The sequence below is a fragment of the Corythoichthys intestinalis genome, chromosome 7 (assembly GCF_030265065.1).
Source record: "Corythoichthys intestinalis isolate RoL2023-P3 chromosome 7, ASM3026506v1, whole genome shotgun sequence".
Classification (NCBI taxonomy): domain Eukaryota; kingdom Metazoa; phylum Chordata; class Actinopteri; order Syngnathiformes; family Syngnathidae; genus Corythoichthys; species Corythoichthys intestinalis.
The window spans coordinates 5,861,960-5,875,539 of NC_080401.1; the positions used below are offsets into that span (position 1 = coordinate 5,861,960).

Below are 13,580 nucleotides of genomic sequence, written 5' to 3' on the forward strand. Positions count from 1 at the left end.
AGCATCAAACACATTGTTTAGGTGGTGTTTCTTCAGTAACCTATGTAAAGTAAGTCCAAGGAATACCACAGTTCAAGTTGCCTCCGTATGTCTGAACCCCAATGCTCCCAATCTGATGGTGCCTGATTCAATTATGGACTGCCGTTCTCCTATTTCCTCAACAGTGCTTCTTCTGCCAATGTCAATACAATTTGTTGGAAAATTAGTTCATAGGAAAATACGTTTGTCAGCGAATAATTGGAGGGACTCTGGTGTTCAGAAATTTGACAAGGAGACATGAGGTTATGGTTAGGTGCAATCAGTACTACATTAGAAGGGTGTGAATTTAGCACCTTTTAAGATTTCCTGTTCCAATAACTACAATGGAACCTATCTCTGTAGTAGATAGAAATGCTTTGCAATCTCGCAAAAACAAGATATTATCTTCTTTTCCGGACTATGTCACACTTTTCCATAGTTTGGACTTGCAAGTGCAACTCATATATATATATTTTTTTTTCTTCTCCACACTGGCAGCCATGTGAAGGTCTCTCTAGATGTATCCTCTACTCCCAGAGTTGATGGAGTTGTTCAGAAGTGATACTGAGGGTGAAGACTTGAATGCATTTAGTAGTCATCTGGAGTGGTAGAGTTTGGTAAACAAGTAATGTTATGCTGCCTAGGCAAGTGATTCCCAACCAGTGTGCAGTTGCACATTGGTGTGCCATAGGATATGAAGTGTGCCATGATAAATAATCCAATGTCACTTGTTTATTCAGTTAGTATGTATTAGTATTTTATTGTTATCCCTTTACCTCTTAAATAGACACAGTACATGCACATGGGATATAACATTATGATGATTAAAGTTCAGCGTGTAGTAGGCCTGCACAATATATCGTTTGAATATCGCCATCGCGATGTGCGCATGCACGATAGTCCTGTCGCAGGATGTGCGATTATTATTTTTATCTGAAACTTTTGTTTTGCTTCATAAAAGCAGCAAGTGTGCTGAGACATGGCTTCTTGTATCCCTTAATATACATCAAACTTCATTCACAGATCAACCACCTTAGCCTGGATTAAATCTATAACACAACAGTAAATAATTACTGAAATTAAGATAGCATTTTTATGGTGAAAAATGTTGAATAAAGGAAAATTTAAGAATACAAGGATAAATGAGAAAAGCAAGGGGGAAAACTAAGGAAAATCAGTCTAATAAAATACTGAATGCAATACACTACAGTCCCTGACAAAAGTCTTGTCACTTATCCATTTTGTAGAAACAATTGCTAATAACCTGACTTTTAATTGTTCAATTGGTTTCAGAAATGGCTCATATGAAAGCTAAGGCCCTCCCAAATGATGTTGAGTGTGCAAAAATATATTTGTTTCACTGAAAAAAGATTTATCATTTAATGAAGACATAAAGGTCAAATTTTGGCAAGACAAATGTTTTGTCGCCTATAGAAAGTAGTGTGAAAATTGAACAAAAATTGTACTTCAAATACAAAAATATGTTACATAACATAGGCGAATTAAGTAGTGGTGCTGTGAGATCCAAATTCAATATTTTGTATGACTTCCATGGGCTTGAAGGACTGCATCCATGCTGTTCGGCAAGGATTCATACAATTTATTGATGAAGTCATCAGGAACATCAAACAAAGCAGTCTTGCATGCCTCACAGAGTCATGGTTATTAGCAATTGTTCCTACAAAATGGATAAGCGACAAGACTTTTGTCAGGGACATACAAAAAAATGATGAGTCATCCAAAGTCTTCTTAAACAGAGCTATTCAAGTCATTTGGTGAAAATTCTTCTAGTTTTTATATTTTAATCTATATCGCAAACCCCCAAAAAGTCGCAATGTAAGTTTTTTCCAATATCCTTCAGCCGTAGTATCTAGGGCAGGGGTCGGGAACCTTTTTGGCTGAGAGAGCCAAGAACACCACATATTTTTAAATGTACCGTATTGGGCCGAATATAAGACGGCCCTGATTATAAGACGACCCCTTCTGTTTCAAGACTCAAGTTTGAAAAAAGACTTTTTGAACATCCAAATTAATTTTTATACAGAAAATAATTACAGTACATCTGAAACAAATGATTATAACAATATATTTGAGAGAAAAAGCATTTTATTTTGCCTCATTCAAATCTTAATACCTGAATATTTTAATCTGTAAACTAAAGTGCAATCACATTCTTAAATGAATGGCTTCTGGTTTTTAAAATGTAAATAAACCAATCTATTGTGATAAAACAAAAAAATTGCAAAAACTGCATTAACCATCAAAGTGAAGTCTAACTGTAACTGTAGTATTGAAACAAATCTGAATTAGGAAAAACATTGCAATAAAATAATGCAAACTGGTTAAACTTCAGTGTAGCTGAGATCTGTCATGACAGAACATCACTTCAATGATATCTGGTGCCATCTAGCTTCGTGAATGGGTAAAACGTCTAGACCGCGGATATAAGACGACCCCCACTTTTTCCGTCTTATTTCAATGTAACAAACACCGTCTTATATTCGGGCCAATACGGTAATTCCGTGAAAGCAGCAATACAATATCTTTAAAACTAAAAATACAAGAAATGTGTGCATTTTGTGTAATTTCAACACTTTTAAAGTACAATAAGTCTCTGATTTTTTTTTTAATAACATAGTGATGCTGTTGCTAATCAATGATGAGTATTTTTTTTTTTTTAACATTAGTACGACTTCTGGTGCTGCATGGTTTTGCTGATGGCCTTGTAGGTACGCTTCATGTAGGCGTTGAGAAACTTATGCACGGAGCGCCATCAGTGCACACTGAAACAAGTTTATCCATCGGTAGATTTTTTTTCTTTACCGAACTCAATGAAGGACTTGAATGAATCCTCCCCTCTTGTTGTCTCTTTCATAGTCAAAACCTTGCAATGATGCTGAACTGCGATAAATAGCTTACGTCGGTTGACTCATCCAAAGCAAGAGAAAAAAACGGTGTCGCATTAAGTCCTGTTGAAAAGTCCGATACTCCTCGTCTTTTTTTCTTTTTGCCATCTTCTCAAAAGGGTTTCTAAAGTTAGATGACAACGTGGAAAACGAAACTGAAAACGAGTTTACTTCCTGATAACACGCACACATAGGCCGCTATTTCCAACAGCAAAGTGCGGCATCCCCACTTGAACAGTGTGTCTGCCTCATCTGCGTTGCCTATCCGATTGATAGATAGATAGATAAATAGATAGGTAAACACAACGACATGTATGTCTGCCACTTTCCCACTAAAATCGCTGCGAACCGGCTTTCTAGTCGCCAGTTGTAGTATATGGACCACGTGTCTCATGATCACCCTGGGCTCACGCAGCCAATGGCATGGGACTTGGGGGAATCTAACGTAGCACATCTAGGTTGCTATTTGAATATATCTAGTGCGAAGAGCGGGAGTGTTGTCGGAGCATTAAAAAAAGTTAACATACGCTGCAGAAGTCACGTCTGGTCATTACTATACAACACCAGCGTATGACCTCTGACCGTCGCCGTTTCGCGCAATGCGCAAAGGAGTGTAACAAAGCTTTTTTTTTTAGATAAAGATTTATCTGCGGGCCAGATGCAGCCGTCAAAAGAGCCAGATCTGGCTCGCGAGCCATAGGTTCCCGACCCCTGATCTAGGGTATATTTTTATATGAAGAGAATGGCTTGCACATTCAGAGAGACTGTAAATTCTCTTTCTCCAGTTCCTCGCCCCCTCTCACACACATGCACTCGTCAACGTCTCTCAGACCACATTTGGAACAACGCAAGCTCTCATTCCTCAAATTAGAGAAAACGATCAGGTTTTTTGTTATTGTTGTTGTTTTTTTTTTTTTGTTTTTTTTTTTTTTCATCAGATGTGATTTAGGGTTAATACTACTAGTTGTGCATATTTTTTATTTATTTTCAAAAAATAGTGTCCTCACAGCTCACTTTATTATTTGCACTACTTATTGAAGACAAACTACTCCAACCTTATTTCATGGGCAACAAGATCCGCCAGCGCGGCGAACGTAGCAGTAGAGCACGAAAACTACTAGGCTGAAAGTCCAGACTAGAAGCTATAACTGCTTGTGTGTTCTCTTGAAAGCATCGGGAGGGATGTTTACACTGCATACAACACACCTGATTGCACCCTTTACACTTGTATATTATAGTCAGTCACTGATTCTTTAGTCGATGTTTTCAAAATGAGGCTTGTATCAATTTTTTTTTTCCTTTTTTATTTGTGTTTAAAAGTAAGCACTTCAGCCAAGTTAGTTGCTGAGTTTAAATGGTTATCAACACTCATAGCTCCGTGTTGCCATCTGGTGGATTTCTGCTCTCAGGCATCACGTTTTAAATAAAACTGGTGCAAACCTATGTTTGTAACTCTTACAAATCTTGCGGTTGACTGGAAACAACAGGGCATCCTCATTACTGCATCAAAACAACATAAAATGTTTAAAAAAGAAAATTGTTAACCCTGGAAGCCTTTTGAGATTGTGGAGGAATATAGGACAGTGAAAATGTATTATTTAGTATTTTCTCTGTAAAGCCCTTTGAGACTTCTGTTGTGATTGAGGGCTATACAAATAAAATTGAATTGAATTGAATTGAATTTAGCTATTTTGGATTTGAAGCATATACTCCTTTGAGTTAATTTGTCTTTTACTGCCCCCTTTCTTCATATTGCTGCATGTTATAGTTGGTGTTGAAGCTCTGGATCTGGAGGGGGATTCCCGTCCTTCGGCTCTCAGCAGGCTGAGTCACACCTCATCTTTGAAAAGAGGCGGTAGCCTGCAGATGACTAAACCAACCAGTGAGTACCACTGCACATTTCGCCTACACGCAACATGCACGTGTTTCTTGATCTTGTATTTTTAAAGTTTAGACTTCATTTCAAAGGAATTGGAAATGATGATGGAAACATATTTTTCAAGTATTTGAAATGGGTTTTGGGTTTTACTGTAGAAATTGCATTGAGGAAACACAATCAAACGTTTTATACTGAAATAGTGATAAATTGTCACAAGTGTAATGCAACCATTCCATTTTATTATAAGAGAAAATTATAGTTAATACTCAAATACAAATTGTTTAACATGAAGCCACAAGTTTTGTGTAGAAAATTAGAAGTGTCAAAGATGATTTTGGTTGCTTGGTTGGTTCATAAAAAAACTTGTATGTTAATCTCTTTTAGACTGGCGCTTTGAAACCCCTCAGCAGGTGCAATTTGTAGAAAAGCTTTCAGACGTGGTAATTGGCCAGCTGCCTAACTTCTGGAAGCTTTGGATTTCTTATGTGAATGGGAGTCTTTTTAGTGAGGTAAGTATCGCAGAAATCATTTCACAGGCAACGATCTTCAGATATCAAATAGTAAAGTTTTGTTTCTCTGCTCGTTTCTTCTCCAGACTGGAGAGAAATCTGGGCAAGTGGAAAAGTCTAAGAAAAATGCAAGACAAAAGCAGAATGACTTCAAAGTATGTAGTATTAAAGTTTCAAAGAAATATCTAATTAGCAATCTTTTCACCTTACTTTGGTGCAGACTGTATGTATTAACTGTATATATCATTTGGGTAGAAAATGATTGAGGAACTGACCAATCGGCTGGTTAAGCTTGTCCGTGGGGCCCTCCTTCCCACGACACTGCCACAAGGGGAGCGAAGTTTTTATGGAGGCTGGGAGAACAAAACAGAAATTACTGGCACATGGCTAACGCAAATCATTCATACTGTCAGGTGAATGGAGTTAAATATTTGGTTTGGGAATATTTAATGACAAATCCGCTTTGTAATCTGATGGTTCTTCTACAGGGGTTGTTATGAAGCTTTGTCTGCCTTGGAGATCCCAAATGATATGTTGCAGGTGATCCAGGATCTGCTGCTGGAATTGAGAGTTCATTGCCTCATGGTGACACTGCTGCACACCACAGATGGTGAGAGAGAATTGCACATACATTACTGAGTATAATAAATATGTACATTTTTAAATTCCAATATCCCCCCCATAGTCTATTTGGTCAATCGTGAACATTACGTACACCAGAGCACATAATAAACTTAACTGCAAGAGAATAGTTTAACTGGAAATCTGGACTCTTCCAAAAAATCTGGAAAAACAGGCTCTCTTTTGATATTGCCCCCTAAGTTTTACAGTTGGGGGGATGACAAAAAAAAACATCAGTCTTTTCCAGTGTAAAAAAAAAAAAAGTAACAGATTCAAATTTCATAATGTATCTTGACTTGCATTTTGTATTCGATTCACACGGTTTACACATTAAAGAATTCAGCAAATCAAAGCACCTTTGTTGCCGCTAGAAGTCTGGCTCTCGATTCATTCCACACAACAGCGAGTCTTATTTTAAGGAATAGGAGGGATTATAATAGCCTTGTAAAGTGCTTTACTAGTTTTGACGGGAATGGGTAGTTTTTTGTTGTTGTTGTTGTGAACTACAGTTCCACACAAACGTACATCAAGATCTCCTTTATCTTAGCAATTGGAGGCGTGAGACTCATTTTTCGAGTGTCCCAAACTTCCAAAAAAGCGCATTTATCAAGGTTTCATCAGCTTTGACGTGTGTGTCCCCGTCCACCGATCAGAATGCTGTAATGACACCAGCACCTCTTCTATTGGACACGAGTTTGCCACAAAACGCTCACTTCTGCCAGGAACGCACTCTCCAATGGGGTTTCAGAATCGACACCTTTCAAACTAAAATTCTCAAGCCTACTGGGTCGTAGAGCCAACACCTAGGCAAAGGGCATTAATCAGAAAATAATTACATAAAAAAATTAAAAATTAATTGTATACATGTGTATTTTTTGGCCTTTTGGTTTTTGGCCAAATGTTTCCAATTTTCGGTTTTGGTTTCGGCAAAGAATTTTACTTCAGTACATCCCTTAATATTAATGCAATTTAAAGATTTCAGTTTAGGTGTTGTATAGACTTTAAGATTCTAATCTTAATATGTATACAAACTGCTAAAAACTGACCCTGACTTTTACACAGATTACACGCAGCCATTTAATTTGCTCACGCCATAATCTGCTAACCCCTGTGTGTTGCTGTCAAAATTCTGCTCCAGTTCAAGCTTTTTCAAACAGTTTAGACTGACTCTTCAGAAGCAACTTCAGAAGATTTAAAAAAAAAAAATTTAATGGCATGAGCTACATCCTTACAATAGTTATTTAGTCGTCAGTAACGACGTTCTTGGGCGACACTGGAGACAGTGATAGCAGATATCCACAGACAATGCACACTTAAGCAAAAATACACTGCACCAGTGATGGTATGATTCACAGTGAGTGGTGAAGATTTATAAATATTAGATATTATATATAAATTGGTGAGATTAAAGAAGTAAAACTTTTTCAGATGCTCTAGGTACTGCCAAACTTGTATAAAATGTGACCACGAACTCCGATATGGGTTATCATTGAGAAATCACAGTAACAAAAATGCTTTTGTTCTAAAGATGTAAGAGCACCATAATAGAACTCAAGACAAACATCAAACTGTTCATACTTTCTTTTTAAATAAAGCAACTTATGGTGAATAACTGAACCTTTGTGTATATTTAAAAAACAGAGGAAGTGTTAAACGCTAAACCTCAGTTTCACTTGTGGGATCATGGTCAATATGAGGGTGACTGGCTTTCACTTAACTACCCTGTGACTCCCCTAATTTTAACTGAGCTTTCTTTCTTTTACCACATTATGGTTTTACGTAAGCCGCTGTAATTATTTCAATGAGGCCAATCACATTAAAATTTACTTCGTGGATTCTGAGAAACACCCTGCAACTGGCTTGCTCCCACTTCAGGGGGTTTAAAGCTTCTCACTGGCTACCTTTATATAGACAAATTGTCTTCAATCAGACATGCGCGGTAATGACAGTTTGTTCCGAACTTTGGAATAAGTCCACGCCGATCTGATAATCAATTGACATAACCACCACTCTCGTTCGAAATAGAATCTTTATCAGAATCTGCTTGATCGGGTAACAATATTTCGAATGGAGTGTGTAAATAAAGCATTTTTATTTCCAGTCAATCTGCATAAATTTGTCCATGTAATGTATAGCCAATGATTGAATCCAGCTCACCTGGGAAGGTACTGAGGACATGTAGTAAAGAACCTAATGTGATCAATGGATTTCTTTTATTCATCGATTCATCCTCACGTGGGTTGCAGGGGTACTATAGCCTATCCCAGCTAACTTCTGGCAGGATGCGAGATGTGAGACACACTGATCTTGGTTGCCAGCCAATTGCAGAATGGATGGATATGTGAGAACCAAATGCAAATGCGAAATTTTACATTTCTATGATACACGTGCTTTGCTGCTCTGCAACATACTGAAACAAATCATAGAAACCAAATAGCATCAACATGTCTCTGTAAATAGAGAAAGATTAGCAGCATTATACTTAATATCTTCTTCCTTTTATTTTGTGTGGCCCATCTTTAATTGGAAGAAAACATCTGTTGAGCTCATCTGTGTGCTTTTCAGATGTCAGGAGCCTCGCCGAGAAGGAAGACTGGGTGGTAGATAACGAGGGACTTACTAAACTGGTAAAGATGCACCATATTTCATTAATCTTTTATTCATAATTTGTTTTTCTTTACTTTGCTGAATAGTCCATTATTAGTCAGTAAATGCTTGTTTTTTTGTTTGTCGTGTTTTAATATATTTATTTCTCTTCTATTTCTGATTTGGTCAGCCATCTCAGTTTGAACAGTGTGTGGTCCAGATGCTACAATCACTCAAGGAGCCTCTCGAGATTAAACCAGGAGAGATAAATGTAAGAGTAATCACAGTAATCATTGCTGCCGAAATATGTCATCATCTATCTCATCATGTTGTATAATTGTGGTTGCTGCATTCAAGTAAATGTTCTTATTGTTCTGACTGCTTTCAAAATACTAATAATGATTGTGACTGTTTTACACTTTCGTTCTTAAAGACCTTGTCGTTAGAACCGGACATTTTGTTATCGTGTTGCTGGACACAGCTTTACAAATAGACCAATTAAATAGTGTTAGACTTGTCCTTACTCAGTGAGTCAGAAATATGATTTACCCCAAAGCCGTTAAACAAAAAAGTATAACGCTGCCTATTTCAATTATTCCTAATTCAGTTCCATTCAGATTTTTGGGGTCATCCAGACAATTTTGTTTTAATGATAAATCCTAATGTATTTAGCAAATGAGTTGCAAAATGATTTCAAAAAATAAAGGCAGGATATCGACAAGGTTAGTATTTTTTTTTTCTTTTTAAATAATCATTTTCTCCTTCAAACTTTACATTCGTCAAGGAATGCTCAATTTTAAGCAAATATAGCATTGCAGACCTTTGGCATTCTACTGTAGGACCACCAAATGCTTGGTGCTGATAAAGTTGGACATTTGTACAAGGTAGAAAGGAGAACAAGGAAGGCTATCTCTCCATTTTGCAACACCATAGCATATCATGTGGACAGGGCTTAATAGGAGCCAAGTTAATCTTACAAAAGTACATTTAGTCTACCCTGGAATCCACACTTGTGGAATTTACAGAAAAATTCAACGCCTTCAGCAGAAATCAAAACAGTTCGCAGAATACAGGGCAAGGTGCAGAAGACTATACAACGACTCAAAGCACACGTCGAAATTATGCAAGAACTATTTAGAAAATAGAGTAATAGCCTTGTGATAGCCTTTTTATGCAAATCACAAAATTGTCTGGGTGACCCCAAACTTCTGAACAATGGCGTACTGTACATGTATTTAATCTAGGCCAAACCAATGGTAAATCTAATTATTCAGTCAAAAATATAAATAAATAGGGCAGGTTATATTCTATTCATGCACAATATTTCTGCAGATACTACAGCTGGACCAAGTTCAAGACCAAGCCTCAGACCTCTGCGTGAGCATCATGAAGGTAGATAAATGTTGTGACACATGCTACACTGTTTTCATTTTACCAGCAATAAAAGTAAAGGTAGTTAAAAAGTGTTTTTCTTGTTTAAACAAAGATGAAGAATTACAAATACATTCACTTTTGAATATCCAAATTTGTTGCAGTATTAAACTACAAAAGAAAAGAAAAATGAAAAGAATAATCTCACAGAAGCCCATTAAGGGCTTCTGTGAGATTATTCTTTTCATTTTTTTCTGTTGAGAAATTATTTAGTAATATTTATTCAACATTGAGAATTAAGTTGTTTGCAACCTCTAAACATTTAGATTTAAGGGGCAGTTTACATGGTGACGCTCCGACAAAATACGACAAATTTCCAATTTGCATTTATATGGTACCATCTCCATTCGAACAATGTCGCAATTCCGCGTGAAAACGATGTAGTATTCATGCCAGGCCCTAGGGGGCAGTGCAGATATACAAGGCGACAGCCTTGATGCACTTTTACACCAATAACCTCCGCAGCCCGGAACAACATACAACATACAGTACCTGCCCATTCCAAGCAATGACATTTTTCATTTCAAAAGGCACAAAAAATGGAAACATTAAACATTTAAATTAAAAATATTATAAAGACAGTAAATTAAAGCCGATGTTCCGCCATGTTTGCTATTTTTAATATTTAGTAGCAGCGCTGCGCATGCCCAATGTGGCGTGTGCGAGTGCTCATGTCATCGGCACGAGAGCTTTCCACTGTTATGGATGCGGAGCAAGCCCCCGCAATCTAATCCTTCCACTTTGGAGCCCGGATTCAAGGGTTTGCGTCTTCACCTTCTGTTTTCGCCGACACCGTATAATGGCGAGGCCACTACGCAACATAATCATTGCGTCTTGGTGTCGCAGATTCGCCATGTAAACTGCCCCTGTACTGTAAACTATAAGAGCTTTTATATTACGACTGTGTTAACCAGTTGTATATAGAACACTTCGTAGACGGGTGTTGAGTGTGAGACATGTATGGGAAGTCTAGAAGCAGTTGAACTTGCTTTGGTTGTGGCCTACACCAAACCACATATTTTTGTGTGTTATTGAATTTCCACGGGTAATAAAGCAAGTGAAAACAACATTGCAGCTCCCTTTCTTTTTGCCCTCTGGCGAGGACATTATCATACCACCATTTAGAGTCAGCCTTTTTCAAGCACCAAGTCACTTAACAAGCAAGTCAACTTGACGATCATTCAAATTGGAGTCTACAGTTTTTACCTTCGAGTACCAAATTGAGTTGCAAGTCCTCAAATTTGGATATAACAACCATGAGTTAGTTGATTATTAGCCCATCTGTAATCAGCAACCACCAGTGTTGTCACAAATTACTTGAAAAAGTAATTTAACTACTGATTAGGGCTGGGCGATATGGACTAAATTGCGTATCGCGGTAAATTGAGCAGATTTACATTGATAACGATAAAAAAGCGGACTGTTACAGAATCTGAAAATCTGAATCAATGCGTGAAACACAAATCAACTGTTTCTCGTTGATTTATTTACCTGATTTCAATTTAACATAGTTAAACAATTGTACATGCAGTCTAAACATTAAGTATATAAAAAATTCTTGTAAACCATAAGAATTCAAGTATGAACATTTGTAACAGCTTGTATGACTTGAACAATGTACAACATTATGATCATTATGAACGTTATGATGATTATGATGATTATGAAAATCAATACGACGACTGTGCAAACTTGTCATTGTTACACAAATGACTTACAGTTTGAACAAAACACTTCAAACAGACAACTTATTGTTAATGGCTGCTGTGACATAATTACTCAACACAAGTGTTTACTTCAAGTTTTCAGGTTTTTTTCCCCCCAGAGCATTCTTTAATACATGCACCCCCACACAGACACACACACACACATTAAAGCTATACTGCTCTTTTGCCAATGAAACATTTCAGATTTTATCATGGCAGTAATGACACAGAATGAAGTAAGCATATACAGAAAAATAGCTGTGGCCATTAAATGGTCATATTATATTGGCTTCATTGTTGCATTATAATTTATGCTGAATGCTTTACCCTCAAAGATCAAATAAATCACACACACACACACACACACACACACACACAGATACAAAATAACGCGACATACTAATTGCTAGATGCAGTCCGTGCCCAATCCACTCATTAAGTTCAGGTATTTCGACAAGGTTAGTGCCACTATCCAACTCCATCACGTTTACTTTATAGCATTAGCCGCTAGTGTTAGCCTGTGTCCAGTAGAAAGCACCCTCTCCTGAAATCGTGAGAACCACGGAGGAAAGCGGGTGAAAGCCCGTTTGGAGGCCGCCAAGAGTCTACTTAATGTCGGGTGAAAGTTTGGCGAAGCTCCCTTAAGCCCGACCACATCATGTTTGCTTGTAGCGTTAGCCGCTGGCTTTAGCTTAACGAGCTTCTGTTTGTTTGAGTTCCTTATAACCACGTGACTTTATACGTAAGCATACTGACTGCTTTCTTAAAGGGGAATGAACATAGCCGAACAACACAGAGTCAAAGCGTGATGAAAACACTATATTTTCTTGTTTTATTAAATTACCGAATTAACCGATATGGTCAAAATTACGTCGGTCATCGTGAAGAATTTCGGTAACGGTAAATTTTCGGTATACCGCCCGGCTCTCCTACTGATTATGCCTCAAAAAAGTTATGTAGTTACTTAACTGATTACTTTATTATCATTTTTTACACTCAATCAAACTAACAACACATCCCGAAGATGCTAAACGAACACGTCATCTCACGGCATAAATGTGCAAGACGAATATGATGTAAACAATGCTCACCGACTACCCGCAGTTGCAACGGCAAAGCTACGAAAGGCTGCGCATAGCGGCTCCAACCTATCGCTGGAACCCTCCAGAATGAAGGAAAAATACTCACGTTCATTCCTGGATGCATACAGATCAACATTCCCTCTTACATCTCAAATGGTGACTAAACTCGGCTCGAATGTGCACCCTCGTTCCACATGCCTTTCTCAGTCCTAAAACAAAACACCAAAACAGGAAGTAACTATGAGCGGTTACCATGGAAACTAACATGTAGTGGTAACTTTTCTGACATTTTTTTATTCAAAATGCTCTTTGTACATGACTACAATATTCTTCATTCTACATAGATTATAACGCAATAACAAAAAAGTAACACACAGACACTAAGAAAATGAACTTTATTCAGAGCACTGGTTTAGAAAAATGAAAGCGTTAGATTGCTCGTTACTGAAAGAAAGTAATCAGATTGCAATAACGTAATGCGCTAGTGACAACATTGGCAACGGCAATAGATGTCCAATTCATTTTGACTGGGGGTGCTGGTGTCGAATATTCGCCCCTCCCAGTTCATCATATACCCATCTGTAAAAGTATCACCGGGACAAGTGGGCTTCCATTGAGCTGCTCAATCAGGGTAGAGGAGTAACGAGGAGTGCGTCCGCCTCCAGTGAAAGCTAGTGGAAAGAAAGTCTTATCTTGTCATCTGTTGTCGCTAATATGCTTGACCACAATGTTCATGTCTATGTTAGGTTTTTATCAACTCACTGGAGCAGCTTAGCACAAGCAAAGATAGAGACTTGACTACATCTCCGTAAGTTCTGGGAAACACTTTATACACAATATAT

At 37.6% G+C, this 13,580-nt stretch overlaps 1 protein-coding gene across 2 annotated transcripts in view; it reads left to right on the top strand.

The window, feature by feature from the left end:
* Nucleotides 1-13,580, top strand: part of exoc2 (exocyst complex component 2) — a 116,647-nt gene that overhangs the window by 49,884 nt on the left and 53,183 nt on the right. For both annotated transcript variants that reach the window (XM_057840893.1, XM_057840894.1), the window contains exons 12-20: nucleotides 4,693-4,806; nucleotides 5,188-5,312; nucleotides 5,399-5,467; nucleotides 5,568-5,725; nucleotides 5,801-5,922; nucleotides 8,499-8,560; nucleotides 8,710-8,790; nucleotides 9,852-9,911; nucleotides 13,485-13,546. In XM_057840893.1, the coding sequence (XP_057696876.1) occupies nucleotides 4,693-4,806; nucleotides 5,188-5,312; nucleotides 5,399-5,467; nucleotides 5,568-5,725; nucleotides 5,801-5,922; nucleotides 8,499-8,560; nucleotides 8,710-8,790; nucleotides 9,852-9,911; nucleotides 13,485-13,546 (853 nt within the window). The remainder of the gene's footprint in view (nucleotides 1-4,692; nucleotides 4,807-5,187; nucleotides 5,313-5,398; nucleotides 5,468-5,567; nucleotides 5,726-5,800; nucleotides 5,923-8,498; nucleotides 8,561-8,709; nucleotides 8,791-9,851; nucleotides 9,912-13,484; nucleotides 13,547-13,580) is intronic.